The sequence below is a fragment of the Aethina tumida genome, chromosome 6 (assembly GCF_024364675.1).
Source record: "Aethina tumida isolate Nest 87 chromosome 6, icAetTumi1.1, whole genome shotgun sequence".
In the NCBI taxonomy this organism is placed as follows: Eukaryota; Metazoa; Arthropoda; class Insecta; order Coleoptera; family Nitidulidae; genus Aethina; species Aethina tumida.
Genome location: NC_065440.1, coordinates 18650584 through 18667513, shown reverse-complemented (window position 1 = coordinate 18667513; position 16930 = coordinate 18650584). Strand labels below are relative to the sequence as shown.

The 16930-nt window shown below is 32.7% G+C and overlaps 4 protein-coding genes across 6 annotated transcripts; 2 read left to right on the top strand and 2 right to left on the bottom strand.

Annotated features, from left to right (window-relative positions):
* Positions 1 to 5064: 5064 nt before the first annotated feature.
* LOC109597810 (putative tricarboxylate transport protein, mitochondrial) lies at positions 5065 to 10146 on the top strand. Of its 3 annotated transcripts, none has more exons than XM_020013583.2 (5): positions 5065 to 5157; positions 8668 to 8783; positions 8845 to 9052; positions 9108 to 9496; positions 9553 to 10146. In XM_020013583.2, exons 2-5 carry the CDS (start codon positions 8675 to 8677, stop codon positions 9789 to 9791), a joined length of 945 nt encoding a protein of 314 aa, XP_019869142.1. In that variant the 5' UTR covers positions 5065 to 5157; positions 8668 to 8674; the 3' UTR covers positions 9792 to 10146. The 3 variants fall into 3 exon arrangements, with proteins under 3 accessions (XP_019869142.1, XP_019869141.1, XP_019869143.1); XM_020013582.2 differs by lacking the exon at positions 5065 to 5157 and adding an exon at positions 5461 to 5616; XM_020013584.2 differs by lacking the exon at positions 5065 to 5157 and adding an exon at positions 8239 to 8610.
* LOC109597793 (uncharacterized) lies at positions 6535 to 7245 on the bottom strand. The gene has a single exon (XM_020013565.1). It carries the CDS (start codon positions 7243 to 7245, stop codon positions 6535 to 6537), a length of 711 nt encoding a protein of 236 aa, XP_019869124.1.
* A 771-nt stretch (positions 10147 to 10917) lies between the features above and the next one.
* Positions 10918 to 12581, bottom strand: LOC109597816 (protein unc-119 homolog). The gene is made up of 3 exons (XM_020013593.2): positions 12155 to 12581; positions 11931 to 12103; positions 10918 to 11876 (listed from the first exon to the last, which is right to left on the bottom strand). Exons 1-3 carry the CDS (start codon positions 12496 to 12498, stop codon positions 11758 to 11760), a joined length of 636 nt encoding a protein of 211 aa, XP_019869152.2. The 5' UTR covers positions 12499 to 12581; the 3' UTR covers positions 10918 to 11757.
* Positions 12582 to 13299: 718 nt separating this feature from the next.
* On the top strand, positions 13300 to 16852 carry LOC109597802 (adiponectin receptor protein-like). The gene is made up of 8 exons (XM_020013575.2): positions 13300 to 13428; positions 13524 to 13673; positions 13729 to 13834; positions 14154 to 14256; positions 15113 to 15267; positions 15327 to 15577; positions 15638 to 15814; positions 15869 to 16852. The coding sequence occupies exons 2-8, from the start codon at positions 13533 to 13535 to the stop codon at positions 16115 to 16117; spliced, it is 1182 nt and encodes a 393-aa protein (XP_019869134.1). The 5' UTR covers positions 13300 to 13428; positions 13524 to 13532; the 3' UTR covers positions 16118 to 16852.
* Positions 16853 to 16930: the final 78 nt, after the last annotated feature.

Genomic DNA, 16930 nt, shown 5'->3' with positions numbered 1-16930 from the left:
CACCACAACTATTATCAACATTCACATTCATTTTGTGCGACGTAACTTGAGAGCCGATCAGTCGATTGTCGATTGCGATACAGATTCGGAAACCTCGATCTCTTAGCTTTAATTTTATTTATGACTGATTTATTTTTGTTTTCTGCAATAAATTTAATCTATTTATTGACAAAAATAAACAAATATTTTATAATATTTATTTTTTTTCTATAATAAATATAAATTATTTATGGGCAAGGATTATTTAATTTAATTTAAGCAGTAATAAATAATTATTTATCAATTCTACAACAAATTAAATTTATTTAAGGACAGAAATAAACAAATTCTTCAGAAAATTTACTTTTTTTTATAATAAAAATAATTTATTTAGGGACAAAATAATTTGTCATTAAATTAAAAATAAATTTAAGCAGTAATAAATATTTTTTTCAGTATTTTCACTAAATTCTACAACAAATTAAATTTATTTAAGGACAGAATTAAACAAATTCTTCAGAAATTTTACTTTTTTATAATAAAAAACAATTTATTTAGGGGCAAAATAATTTGTCATTAAATTAAAAATAAATTTAAGCAGTAATAAATATTTTTTTCAGAATTTTCACTAAATTCTACAACAAATTAAATTTATTTAATGACAGAAATAAACAAATTATTCAAAAAATTTACATTTTTCCATAATATAAAAATAATTTATTTAAGGGCAAAATAATTTGTCATTAAATTAAAAATATATTTAAGCAGTAATAAATATTTTTTTTAAAATTTTTACTCATTTCTAAAACAAATTAAATTTATTTAACGATTAAAATAAACAAATTCTTCAGAAAATTTATTTTTTTCTATAATAAAAGCAATTTATTTAGGGGCAAAATAATTTGTCATTAAATAAAAAATATATTTAAGTAATAATAAATAATTTTTTCAAAATTTTTACTCATTTCTTCAATAAATTTTATTTATTTATGGACAAAAATAAACAAATTCTTCAGAATATATTCTTTTTTCTATAATAAAAATAAGTTATTTATGGCCAAAAAATTTGTCATTAAATAAAAAATAAATTCAATAACTATTTTAAGAAAATTTACATTTTTTTGCAATAAATAATTGATTTACAAAAAGAAAGATATAAAAATATATTCAGAAAGAAATAAAGAATTTTTATAATTTTTTTTAATTCAATAAATTTAATTAACAAAATAACAGATATAAATAATTTTTTCTGATAAATTATTCAAGAAATCCTCCGAAAAACCAACAACAAAACCTTCAATCCGTCTCCGACCCAAACTAAACTTACCTCGTGCACAAACTCCGGGGAAAAAAACCGCCAACCGGAGCCCAAGAAATGGAAAAAAAAATTATCCTCCGCGCAACACCGCCTCGAGCCGAGACAAGCAAAAAAATCTTTTAAAACTGCGTTCCGTCCGTCTATTTGTGTATCGTTTTAGGGAAATGTGATTATGCGTGTGATTTTATGTAACGCGATATGAAACAATACGCGGGGTTAGTGTCAGCGAATGTGTCGTTCTCGTGTTTAACATTTCCGCGACAATCACCATTTATTTTCTAACTGCCGGCCCGAAAAACGTGTCCCAACAAAACTGGAAATTTTTCGGGTTGCCTCATCCATCCGGCCCGCAATCAAACTGTAAAAGCTGTACTACACATTTTTTTCAGGCCTGTGCCGTGTACCGCGTCTTTTGCAACCATTCGTAACAATCCCCCCCGTTTACGATCAACTTAAATCGATCCCCTCGATAATCGTTAACGTCCAAGGCAGGAAAAATCGAAAAATTGCACGTCTGCGACCATTTTTACGTCCATCCTACCGGTTCGTTAACATCAGGAAACTTGTCGTTTGCATAAAAACGAAGGTTGGCCGGTCAAGTTTCTTTCGGTTTTTTCTATTTGCTCGTAATAACAAAAGTTTACTTGAAAAATTTCCTCGTTAATTAATCGCAGCGGTGAAAACAAAAAGATTATGTTCGAAGTGGCGTCGTTAAAGTCACTGGATTGTTGCCGGTACGCTCCAGTTTTTGATACGCACGCACTGTAGAAAGCCTCCCAAACGAAATTATTTAATTTCGATTCGGTTTCACATGTAATAATGCAGTTTGATACTAATTAGTCTGTTCAGGAAATTGGAAAAAACGTCATTTGTCACCGCAATGCATTTTTCACTTTGTGGTTTTAATGGAGACGTGCTCATTAGGTTAATGATTGCAAAAGAAATTGTTTATGGATTTCTGTGTAAATATTGAAAAGGACCAATTTGTGGTGTTTAATAATTAAGTTGAAGAAACAAATTTATTGTAAAACGTACGAGGCTCCAGACAATAGAAAACTGATGTAGAATTTTCTACATTTTTCCAATTAGAAAGCAAAATAAGTCGGTTTGCTGCACTTTGTTTAATTAAATTAGTCATATACATTGAATATAATCAAATTATCCCGCTGTACAATATCTTACAGCAAGAAAATTGAGCAGTAAACCAAAAACTAATAAAATAATAAAAAACAACAAAGAAAATACATATTTTTGTTAATTATAAATTAATTTCTGCCACTTTTTATGATTATTTAAGTTTAATTGAGTAATTTTTATTAATTAATTAACTGTAGAAGGTACTAGTCATAAAATTATGGAGAAATATTGAAGAAAATACTTTAAACATTGAAGGGAACTAAATTATCCTGCTGTATAATTTATTACAGCAAGAAAATTGAGAAGGAAACCTAAAACTAATAAATAACCAAAAACCAACAAAGAATTTTCATATTTTTGTTAATTATAAATTAATTTCTGCCGCTTTTTATGATTATTTAACATTAATTGAGTAATTTTTATTAATTAATTAACTGTGGAAGACACTAGTCACAAAATTATGGAGAAATATTGAAGAAAATACTTTAACATTGAAGGGAACTAAATTATCCTGTTGTACAATTTAATACAGCAAAAAAAAATTGACCAGGAAACCAAAAACTAATAAATTAACAAAAAATCAACAAAGAATTTTCATTTTTTTGTTAATTATAAATTAATTTTAGCTGCTTTTTATAATTATTTAAATTTAACTGAGTAATTTTTATTAATTACTTAACTGTGGAAGACATTAATCACAAAATTAAGAAGAAAAATTGAAGAAAATACTTTTAACATTGAAGGGAACGAAATTATCCTGTTGTACAATTTAATACAGAAAAAAAATTGGACAGGAAACCTAAAACTAATAAAATAACAAAAAACCAACAAAGAATTTTTATATTTTTGTTAATTATAAATTAATTTTAGCTGCTTTTTATAATTATTTAAATTTAACTGAGTAATTTTTATTAATTAACTGTAGTCACAAAATTAACATTAGTCACAAAATTATGAAGAATTATTGAAGAAAATACTTTAAATATCGAAGGGAACTAAATTATCCTGCTGTACAATTTATTACAGTAAGAAAATTGAACAGGAAGCGAAAAAGTAATAAAACAAAAAAAAAACAACAAAGTATTTTCATATTCTCGTAAATTATAAATTAATTTCTGCTGCTTTTTATGATTATTTAAATTTAATGGAGTAATTTTTATTAATTAATTAACTGTAGACGTTATTAGTAATAAAATTATGGAGAAATACTAAAGAAAATACTTTTAACATTGAGAGGAATTAAAATAAATTAAAACAATACAGTTTCCAATATTTAATTTTTTTAATCAGGAAGTTACAACACGTTATTGGTTTCTGCTGAATTTTGCACAATATAAATTTAATTGAGGAATGTTTATTAGTGTATTAACTGTCGAAATAATTGGTCATAAAATTGCTTAAACATTGGAGAGAACAAACTCGCCTTGTTTAACAAAAAGTAATTCCGAAAACAAAGCCATAAAATATAAAGACCGAGCAACAAAAAAAAAAAAGGAAAAACTAGTAGTTTCCTTTGCTGGTTTTTTGTTGAATTTCAAGGATTCACAAGACGTTTCGTTGTCCTAGATCAGGAAACGAATTAATAATAATATTTATGCTACTATAAAAGAGTTTAAAGGTCGCCACCGACAGTTTATCATTGTTGTTTACATTTCAACTTTTTCGTCATCCATTGACAATAATCGTGCTTAAAAATTTCGAAAATTCAATCGGCAGACCTTCAACTGGATAATCTATTTGTACTAAAACAAATTATCTGAGTCCGAAAACAATTTTTAAGGTCACAAAGCGTCTCCCGAGAAGACGAATAAAGGTCGACATTCAATTTTATAATCCAATTTACGAAAACAAAAAACCTAATTTACCCATTAGCTAAGTGAAAACGATTAAAAAAAACTGTCGCCAGACTTGTTAATTACAGACCGTAACACGGTTTGTTTTACCCCTTTGCTGGCTTTGATCCAGGTTCTCGGACAAAGAACACGCCAATTAAATTGAACAGGTTCCGTTTTTTTCTGATGTCATCGTCCCGACGCAAGGATACGAAAAAGTCGACCCACCCGGCCACACGGTTCTTCCCCCTTTCGCACACAACGAAGTCGATCGAATTGAACCGCATATTTTGGATAATTAGAGGGATTTTTTTAACCTTGCACCTTTGCTGCCACAATTAATTATAATTAGTAACATAAAACATGTATTATAGTGCAACTTTTATTGTTGTTGTTAATTAAAACATAGATTATTATTATTATTGATTGGACGAATAAAAATCAATTAATTGTCCTGCGTAGAAAACTTTTCTTGCGCCTGTTTTGTAATGGCAATTAATATTAAATAACAACAGTAATTTGTTGTTTTCCAGAGTAGTTAATACGTGCAAAAAAAAATTACATAAAATTAAACGGTCTCGTTATAAACAATCAACAACGTCCGACAAATATTCCGAACTTTCGACGGCACACAATTACAAGTTTAAATTTATGATTTATTTGTTCGGTAATTAATTGAATTAATCTAAAATTGTTTTACTGACATAGGCAACCAGGCGCGCACATTGCGTGTAGTCTGGGTTGCTGGTCGGTTTGTTTTGATGACGCAAATCAATTGATTCCTAACCACCATAGACCACAAGAAAACAGTGACAGTTGCGTGACATTTTGATGTTTACCATGTTTTTGTGACTGGTGCGTCATAACACAAACTGACACATTCTGGATACGGTACGTCCGATTAATTGAGGTGGTTCGTTTAAATAAATGCTAATTCGATTCGTTTTTATTTCGACGAACGTCTGGGCGTGATTGTGTACTATTTGTGTCATGTTTTTATCAATTCAACAACGTTCGATTTGGACACAAATCGATAAATTATATAATTTTGACGATAAACGAACTTTGTTGTTAAATAAAAAGAGATTTTTTCATTCGAAGGTCGCGATTGGTTCGTATTATAAATATGCATTGTTGTTTTCAAGGTTTTCTTTAAAATTTATCAATAATTTATTAACCACGTAAAAGGCGAACTTTAAACCATTAATACAATTAACGTTTCGCTGGTTGGACTGTGCGTTTCTGTGCGTTTTTGGTTCGAGTTTCGTTGCAAGGTTTATTGGCAAATAGTGAAAGTTATAAAAGTAATTAAAACCTCGTCTATTTATCTACACAATATATTTGTGTCTGGTAAGATTACTAAAGTTGTTCAAGTTTATTTTAAAAGTAAAAATACTTAAAAGATTTCAAGATTAACAGACTAATTAATTTTTGTTTTGTTAAAAAAGGTGATGAAACTATTTTCAATAATTATTTCGACATATTTTAAAGCATATGCTTTGTTAATTTCATTAAAAAATTTCGATAAGTAACTACTTTTGCACTATGAGTATTTAATTGAGTTTTTATTTCTATGATTAATTGTGATAAATCTAGAGATGATGGAAACGAAAAGTTTTTACCATTCAATTCAGCATATTTTAAAGCACATATCCGGTCAATTTCAATAAAAAATCTTAATAAATAAATATTCTACAGTATAAGAACTAAATGACTTTTTTTGTATGAATATTTTTCTAATTTCTATGGTTCTTTGTGACAAATCTAGAGATGGTGAAAACAAATGGTTTCCACCATTCAATTCAGCACATTTTAAAGCATATAACCTGTCAATTTCAATAAAAAATCTTAATAAATAAATATTCTACAGTATAAGAACGAAATGAGTTTTTTTGTATGAACATTTTTCTTATTTCTATAGTTCATTATGAGAAATCTAGAGGTGGTAAAAACAAATGGTTTTTAGCATTCAATTCAGCATATTTTAAAGCATATATATCCTGTTAATTTTAATAAAAAATCTTAATAAACCAATGTTTTACAGTATAATAAACTAAATAAGTTTTTTTGGATGAACGATTTTCCTTATTTCTATGGTCGTGGGAAAACTAAAAGTGACAGAAACTTGTGCTTGTCACCATTAAATTAAACATAATTTAGAATACTTCCATTGCTTGCTTCTGTCATAGTAAAAACAGCAATAAAATGCTAATAATTTATATATTACAATAACATTAATAAAATTAGTATATATTAAATTTTCAAAGACTAAATGTTTTCTGGAATGTCCTGTAAATCTACGTCCTCCAAATACTGATAACCATTGGGCAATTCGACATAATAAGACTCCGAATCTTCCTGCGACTTCACCAAACACTGGCTAGCGTACTCGTTCTGCATTATGTACTGCTCCATTCTCTGTTTTGTTGCCAATATCGTCTCCTCCTCCATGCCGGACATGGACCACATATGTCCCGCACCCCTCAGACTCTTGTGCTTCTTGTGGAAGATCGGCGACGTGCACAGCTTGTGCCGCAGCGAGTTCTTCCACGTCGCGTCGTTGATGCGATAAAAGGGAAAGTGCTTCGACACCCACACGTAGATCTCCGACACGGTCATGTCGCCCCGTTCGAACAGTGCCACCTGCAGTATTTCGGTATAGGTGAAGGGCGGCTTCATCATCATGCCGCTGCGGAACAGGGGCGACGTGAACATCGGGTTCAGGGGACTCATCGGTCTTATCGGGCTTAACGAATCATCGTTTACCGTCTTGCTGACGACTGGTTCCTCTTCGTCGTCCGATTCGGGCAGCGGTTCCGCCTCCAGTTTGTAGCCGGCGAGCCAGGAGATGTCGGTGATGTCGTCCTCCTCTATCACCTCCTCGTCCGCCTCGAACAGCTCCTCCGTGTCGCAGATTTCGGCCACGATGGTCGGAATTTGGGTCGACATGTCCCACATGTAGTTGTGCATTTCTAACATCTTGACTTTGATTTTTTTTCTTATAAGACTGCTCGTTGAAATCGTGTTAAGGTTTTGAGGGAGTTGTTTAATTGTCACCAAGGAGAGTTTTTAGTTATTTGTTTTTTACCTTTTGTTTGTTCACACGCACACTTGTTATTTATACGAAATTGAATTTATTACCTTTTATCATTGCTACCTTTGAGGTGTTCATTCAACCCCGCAACGAATTACATACACCTTTTCATCAAATAACGTTAATAACATCATAAACAAATAAATTACTTACGCATTAGCAGCCATTACAACTTATATTTTAAATAAATTCACATTTTTGAAAATTTTTTTTTGGTCCACCATCACTGACATGCGCGCGCAGTGTTGCCACATTTAATTTTAGTATAGTACCCCTTATGCCACACAACACAGTATACAGTAACTTTTGTATGTAAAATAAATATGAGTAAATAAGTAAATAAATAATACTACTGATAAGAACAAAATATATTATTATCATTATATCTAACTTTTGTATGTAAAATAAATCTGAGTAAATAAGTAAATAATTAATGCTGATAAGAACAAGATATATTATTATCATTATATCTAATAGCTTCAGTTATACAAATATTTTCTTTAGATTTCTATGGTTTACTAAGAGAAAATTATAGGGGTAGAAATATGGAGTTTTCACCTCTCAATATAACACATTTTAAAGTACTAATTCTATTAATTTCATAGAAAATTAAAAAAAAATGAATATTTTAGGGTATATTCATAATTGTTAATAAGTCATAGCAAATTTATGTTCTATTAATAATAAATTAATTGTTTTTAATACTAAATATTACAATAAAAATAATTATAAAACAATTCTGAATATTTAATATTTAGTTTAAGCTGTGATCAAATGCTATACTTAAATGGTTTGTAATTATTTTAAAGTTGTTTTCAATTAACACAAAACCAAACATGATGTATTATGTTATTTTATATTGATTAAACAACGTAATACTTTTAAAACAATTAAATTGTTTTATTCATTTATATTCAAAAGCTTTTTCTAATAAGACAAAATGACTTTTATGGAATGCAACATTTTATTATGACAATTAATATAAACAATTGCCTCCTAAAAGGTAGAACCCATGGAAAAATTCCTTTTAAAAAATTCCAAGCAGACCCGTAACTTTCACTGGACAATTAACGGTCGAATGTTTACATCCAGATTAACGACAAACGGATAATCAGTGCGTGCTCGAGTGTTGTTGATCGATTTACTCGAAAATAATCTGTTGTTTCGTTATCGGGTCAGAAACCGTTCGTATGCACCCATTTGTTTTTGACCTTGTCCGATCGTTTAGCAAAGTTAAACGGACGATTCGTGTAAGTCGTTATGCAATCGAAAACGATTGTGCCTCAGTAGTGTTCGTGTTATTGCAGAGTCACCATGTCTTCGGCGCCGCCACACTTCGTCCACCCGTTCAACCGTCCATGGATGAGGGACAACGGGGCGGCCGCCCCGGCCGGAGGCAAGGGACTTAAAGGAATCATAGCTGGTACAATAAAAAAACGAAAACCACCGACGTAAATTACATTTAAACAGTCGTTGTTTTTAAGGGGGTATAACCGGCGGCATCGAAATATGCATTACCTACCCCACGGAGTACGTGAAGACGCAGCTGCAGCTGGACGAGAAGGGCGACCGCAAAAAATACAAAGGAATTATTGACTGCGGGGTGAAGACGGTTAAACAGAATGGCCCCTTCGGCTTGTATCGGGGTTTGAGCGTCCTGCTGATGGGTTCGATACCCAAAAGTGCTGTGAGGTATAAGTTCAAACGTCATACCCAGGGGAACAGCTTAATAAAACGTTGGTTTTAGATTCGGTTCATTCGAAATGTTTAAGGGAAAGTTGGCGCAGTCGGATGGTACGTTAACTCCTTTCGGCAGGATGTTCTGCGGTTTGTGTGCAGGCTGTAGCGAATCCGTTTTCGCCGTAACCCCCATGGAGACCATCAAGGTGAAGTTCATCAACGACCAACGGTCGGCTAATCCCAAATACAAGGGGTTGTTCCACGGTGTTGGAATGATCGTTAGAGAACAAGGCTTGGGAGGTTGCTACAAGGGAGTAACAGCAACTACAATGAAACAGGGTACAAATCAGGCCATGAGGTTCTTTGTGATGGAAACGCTGAAAGAATGGTACAAGGGTGGTGACCAAAACAAGTCAGTACCCAAAGCAGTCGTCGGACTTTTTGGCGCAGTAGCTGGTAATTAACTTTAACCACAACTAATCCAGCCCCAAAATTCACCTATTACTTTTCAGGAGCCGTTTCTGTATTTGGTAATACTCCCCTGGACGTCGTCAAAACGAGAATGCAAGGACTAGAATCCTCTAAGTACAAGAACACCTTGGACTGTGCAGTGCAAATCTGGAAGCATGAGGGTCCTGTCGCTTTTTACAAAGGTACCATTCCTAGATTGAGCAGGGTCTGTCTGGACGTAGCTATTACGTTCATGATCTATGACAGCTTCATGGATCTGTTCAACAAAGTCTGGCCTTAAATGTCTTTTAATTTATACGTTTTTTTTTATATAAATCCCGAATCAAGAACTGATCGTTGCCATTTTTTATATATGTGTACATGTGTAATTGTAGCCATGACTTGAAAATGACATTCTTATTGCATTTATTATTTTATACACTAACTTATTCCATTTTTTATTGTAATACAGTGCGACTGTAAACCTGCCAGATATATTTTATATAGGTGTATATTTTTTTTGTAATTATTGTTTATTTTTATTGTTTTGTTTGAAATTGTTGGAGTTTAAAAATTGTTATCGGAGCTTTTTATGTCATATTTTTGTAAGTGTAAAAATTGTTATATTAGGAACAATAAATGTGAAGTAATTTTTATGTTATTTATTAATAATATTATTAAACAGTTCATGTTATTAAATAAAATGCCAACCAAAATAAATATGTATATTTTTAGAACAAAAAAAAAATGTTCCATAATAAATAAAATAATAAAATTCGCTATATAAACATAAAACTACATAAATAGGACTAGTAATCTGCTTATCACACTAAAATAGAGGAATGATAGTTAAAATCTATTATGTAAAAATTCGTGACCTACATGAACTTAACACTTCAGGACAACGAATAGATCATGCGATCAATTATGTAATCTAATGACAAGACAAATATTCGAATGACTCGTTTATTCAAACATTATTTCTATGGTTTATTGTGAGTAATCTAGAGGTGGGTTTCACCAATCAATTCAACATATTTTAAAGCATTTATCCTGTTAATTTCAATAAAAAATCTTAATAAATGAGTATTTTACAGTATAAGAGACTAAATGAATTTTTTTGGATTAATCTTCGTTTATAGAAATATTTTGTTCATTTATATAGTTTATTGTGAGAAATCTAAAGGTTTTCACCATTCAATTCAGCATATTTTAAAGCATTTATCCTGTTATTTTCAATAAAAACCTTTAATAAATGAATATTTTACAGTATAAGAAAATAAATGAGTTTTTTGGATTAATCTTCGTTTATACAAATATTTTGCCCATTCAATTCAGCATATTTCAAGGCTTTTATCCTGTTAATTTCAATAATAAATCTTATGAGTTTATACGTGGAATCTTAGGTAACTGAATAAAACATCAACCAAAATAAAGATGTATATTTTTAAAACAAAAATACAAGTCCAAAATAAATAAAGTAACAAACATCGGTATATAAACAACAACTACATAAATAAAAGGAATAATATATTGCCCCATCACAGTAAAAATTGAGGAATGGTCGTTAAAATATTGTGTCTAATTATCTAAAAATTCGTGACCTACATGAACACTTTTGAACAACGATTAAACCTAAACAAATAAGACATGCTACATCCTCAATAAATTTTCAACTGTTTAATCTAATGCCAAATTCATTGTATTTTAATTATTTAATAGATTTAAAACGCACGTTTTAACCCTGTTCCAAGTAAACACAACAAACTATCAAGTTCAACAAACACCGAAGGTAAATATCACACGAAAAATTGTTCTAAAAAGTCGGTTACTCTTCGGTCGAAGATCCTAAGGCATTTTAAATACAAATTTATTATTTATTTACGCATCGGAACTCAGACTTTTAATTCTTTGGTGTGTATAAAAAAATTTTGATGACACGCTTTGTTACTATTATTATTATTATTATTAGTTATTCATTTTGTTATCACAAATATTGTGTAGAAGCGACATAGCCAGATTGTCAAGGAATACAAAATCGCATGTCTGCTACAGTGTGCTACTATTCAAAACAAATTAATTAACAAATTACAACAAACACCGAATGACTCGATCTTTGCGTCGTCCCAAAAACGAGAAGCGCCGTGCCAAAACAACACCGTGTATTTAATGTGCGACTTGCCGAAATAAATGCGGTGTTGGTTTTATATATATTTATATATAATTGTATATATATTGTAAAAGTCATGGATTCAAATAAAATATTGTTATGTTTGTACGCCACCGTTGTAGGCATAATCTGCCTTGTTGTGCATTATCAGACAGTCATCAACAAAGTAGAAACTGTCCGACCGTGTCTCAAATGGATTTGAGATCATTTCAGACACTGGAAAAAACAAAGAGTTAATCCACTGTATGATGGATTATATGTATTACATACCTAGATCATCAGAGAGAGTTGGAAATTCGTAAATGTGTTCGCAGGTGTTACGGGAAAATGGTATGCAAAACCCGAACTCGAAGTCGAACGTTTTCAGCAGCTTGTCCCTGAAAAAGTGCCTTTCAATCATCCTGAATCTGTTCACTGGCCTGCTGCCCACCGTAAACTCCACCCTACAACAAATCCAATTAGACACACGCGGACCTAGATGTTACAGGTCTTACGTGGCCCCCACGGTTTTCAGTTTAAGAAACTGCGGCGTGAACTGGTAGCGTACGAAACGTCCGGAGTTTGGATCAATTGGCTCCGTGTTCTCGATGTTCTCCTCCAGACTCTGGTCGAAATTCTCGGCGGCGGGCTTCGAGATTTCGAACAGTATCGCACCCGATTCCAGGTCACGGATTTTGAAACGCGTGAAATCGATGTCGTAGACGTTCGCGTCCGGTGTACACAGATAGTTGTCTGTGATTTTGTTCAGACGCAGCACGTCGTCCGGCGTAATCGCATTCGGACGCTCGATCTGGCCGAGCCGTTTGTTCGGTAGCGTTTTCTCGCGGATCACGCTCATCTTTGCGCGGCCGGAATTCGGGTAAATTCCTCGCGAAATTAAAAAATCAATAAACAAAACGACTGACAACACTCACTGACATGTGTCACATTCTTCGCCTATAGTCCGGACGTTTTACTTTGTTTTTAGTGGTCACTTTGAAAATTAAATGCTCATAAGTATTATAAATTAAATTAATTAAATACAATCACATAGAAAAATGTATAAAAGAATTAAAGTAAATAAAAATAGTATAGAAGGGTATCACATTTTGAGGTTAGTTTTAGTTTTTTGAAAATTTTATTGGTTTTAACAATAATTAATATATGCTTAAAAAGAGGTAAATATAACTGTGATTAAAGGAAATGGGACGGAATATTTTTCACTGGTTTATTTACATTTTTAATTCATCCAATTTTAATGCCAGATTAAAGAAAAATATTCAAAATATTATTTTGAGGTTATTTCTAGTTTTTTGATTATTACATAATTATGAGTAATACTAAAGCAGTAATAAAGGTATGCTTCAATTTAAGATGTTAGTAAGTACATATTTTTTTTCAATTTAATTCAATATTTGTTTAAATAATAAATCAATAAATAAAAAGTTAGGTTGGCTACATGTATAGTCGATGCGTTATATACAAGAATTCATTTATAAATAAAATATTATCAAAAATAGATAACTGAATCAACAATTAAACACTAAATTACCTAAAACAAACACCGTTTTGTTTATTTATCAATTTTAAATCGCAGTAAAGACTAGATAAATCGATTAAATATTGATAAGGAACAAGTGCTGCCAACCGCACGACAGTTCATAATTTCCCAGCTGATCGTCTGACATGTAAAATCAAACGAATTTCCATTTTTCCATCGCGTCTCTCATCAAAAATTCCAGTGAACTTGAACCGCCCGCACCAGCCGCCATCGTCCGTTAAAAATCAGGTACCGCATCGGTTCCTTATCACCCAACCACGAAACACTTTGTGTGACGTTTCCGCCGAGAATTATCTAACGGTGCTCCCTCATTTCGATTCTAGCCGCTCATCATGTCGCACTACAGCGACGCCGAGGAATCGTACGACGGCCAAATGGAGGACGGTCTGCGTAAACGTAAACGCTGGGACTTGGACAGCGAGTCCATCGCCTCCGAGATCAAGGATCTGCTCGACGAAGATGTTAACTCGTTGGTAAGTTTGGGCACCCCCAAAAGCGGCCACAAGTGCATGTACGGGTGTTTTTTAGATGGAGGAGGACTGTGTCGGCTGTCCCCTGCCTTCGACACCTGAAGATGAGAACATCTTGGATTCGGAAATGAGTGATGTACTCAAGGCGGCTGTTCTAGGTACAGGTAGAGTAGCTCTAGAATTGATTTTACTTTAATTTTGTATTAGTAAAGGTAGTGTTTTAGTTAGTTGTTTTGTTTACGCATGGTTTTAAAAAGGTTGTCTATTTTTCTTGCATGGTTATTACCTGTTAAGTTAAAAAAGGTACACAAAAAAGGCTTCTGGCATGTCAATTTTTGATTCGCAGCCTCACAAACTTTAAATTGAATTAGAGTTGGTTGGTGTTATTTAAAATGTGTGTGTATAGACCACCTTTTTGACTGTGACAATGGTTTTTTTCTGTTCTTGGGGTGCGATTGTTAGCAAACTTCCCCAACTTTTCAGGGGACGAGCTCGACATCAGTGCGTTGGCCCACAATGCCGCCTCCCAGGCTGAACATGTCGTACGCAAAATGATCCAGGCTGGATGGTCAGTTTGCCACTTTAGGTAAGTTTGTTTAAAATTGATAATTGACAAATGATAATTACCATGGAAAGTTACAATTTAATAAACAACGTGTGTGATAAGCACGTGGAAAGTTTACAATAAATAATATTCGTCGTTATGTTATACCTACGTGAATTTCTCTATTGGGAATTAATCCTTTGACCCTTGATAAGGAGGAAAAGGATCAAAGGTCGAATCTGGTGTGACTCGTTTACGCAGCTAATCTGTTAAAAACATGGTTTTGCGAAATTAATTTAGCATCTGTGTTTTACATTTACTTATATTTTCATTACATTATATTTTAAGTTACCTTTATAACATAAATAAACTATTTAACAGGTTTTTAACATTTATTTATGTTAACTGTAAATATTTTTCAAAGTTATATTATATACTTATAGTAATATTTCCATACAAAACATAAATAGAATAATTACAAATGAAACATCAACAAGAAATTCCTTGAAGTGTCTTTATTTATGTTATATACCAATCAATTATATTTCGATTTTATAACAATTAACACCCAGGTCCATTATTATATTATTTTTATCATTCTAAACTGATTTTACGTTAGTTTTGAATATTTTTCAAAGCTAAAACTTGAGAAAATATCATTATTAACAATAATCAATATATTTTATGATTTCATTAGACAACTTACTTATAGATAAGTTTGCCACATTTTTTTTTATTTTATTATTACTTCTAGACGTTGAATGTGAAATGTATTATGTAATCATTGTGATTGTATTATGTGGAGTTATTTACACAGCTAAACAATTTGATAAACACCAAGTTTAAGTCGCACAACTTGTTTAAATATTAAAAACAACTTAAGTGAACGAAATTTTAGGAATTTGCCGGCGTGGCTGCAAGACAACGACTTCCTAATCTTCGGCCATCGTCCTCCTCTCCCCAGTTTCCGCGAGTGCTTCAAGAGCATGTTCCGCCTCCACACCGAAACCGCGAACATCTGGACACACTTGTTGGGCTGCGTAGCTTTTATTGGTAGTCCTTTGTGATAGTTTTAAAATCCCAGGTTGATTAACGGTCCTGATTGTTTGTAGGAATTGCCATTTACTTCTTAATGCGACCGGTCATCGAGATTGAACTGCAGGAGAAGATCGTCTTCGGGGCATTCTTCGCTGGAGCCATTATTTGTCTGGGATTCTCATGTCTGTTTCACACGTTGAATTGCCACTCGCAGTTTATTGGGAAGCTGTTCTCGAAGCTTGATTATTGTGGCATCGCCTTGTTGATCATGGGCTCCTTTGTGCCGTGGCTTTATTACGGTTTCTATTGTCATTTCAAGCCTAAGGTGACCAAAGTGTTCTTTGATCAAGGGGGTTGAGTTCTAATCAGTTTTCGTCTTGTTCAGGTGGTGTATTTGTCTGTGGTATGCGCACTAGGAATAACGTCGATAATGGTGAGTCTGTGGGATAAGTTCTCCGAGTCCGGCTGGCGACCGTTCCGTGCGGCCGTTTTCATGACGTTCGGACTGTCCGGCATCGTGCCCGCCATCCACTACGGCATTGTCGAGGGCTGGTTCAACAAAGTAATCTCCTCCGTCGTGTATTTATCGTTCTGGGTAACAGTGGTAACGTTTTAGGTGAGCCAAAAGTCCCTGGGCTGGCTGATACTGATGGGTCTGCTGTACATCTTCGGCGCAGTACTGTACGCACTGCGCGTGCCCGAACGGTGGTTCCCCGGCAAATTCGACATATGGCTCCACTCGCACCAAATATTCCACGTCTTTGTGCTGGGCGGCGCGCTGGTCCACTACCACGGCATCTCTGAGATGGCGATGCATCGCGTGACCATAGGCCAGTGTGAGATGCCCGACAACCTGATCTACTGAGGTTGCGGTTCACTCGATATTCTAAAATATTTTTACAATTTTATTTTGGTACCCCCCACGAACGTGTTTTATTTCAATTTTTTTGTTGTTGTTTTTGTTTGTGGTCGGTACGCTCTCTCGATGGTCCATTGTTCTAAATGTCCGTACCAAAGATTTTCGTAGCTTAATTTTGTTTTTTTTTTTTAACTTAGACTGTTTCACGTGGTTCATTCATTAACAACGTTTTTTGGGTTTGGTTTTTAAATCAAGAATCGAGACTAAAATCGTCTATTTAAAAAGGTATATATTTTGCTATTATTGTCTTAAAAATATATATATATGGAATATATGTGAGGGTATAACCGTGTACATATATAAAAACTAGGTGATAAAATAATTAATATCAACGTGCAAAGTTTAATCCGTTACATAATAATTTTATTTTAGTGATTTTGTATGTACTTTAATTTTACCTCCGGATTAAACATGAAACTACGTTCCACTTATTACTGATAATTAATTCATTTTGATTTAATGTGATAGATACCTGATTTTATGATACTTATTTTGTAATGAGTTTTTTGTGATCTAAAATTGATACGGTTATTTCTTGGTTGACGTCGAATATTTTACGTTATGAAAAATCCATTATGATGTGAGTCTGTGTAACTTATAGCAAGTAGGATTGTTGTAGGTTTTGTTTTCTTTACAACCTGTATTGTTATTTATTATACAAATAAAGATTTTGCAACGTAAGGTGTTTAATTATTACTAACTTAAAATATATATTTTATTAATATTTAACACTGATTACGGTTAAAATAAACCATTCTG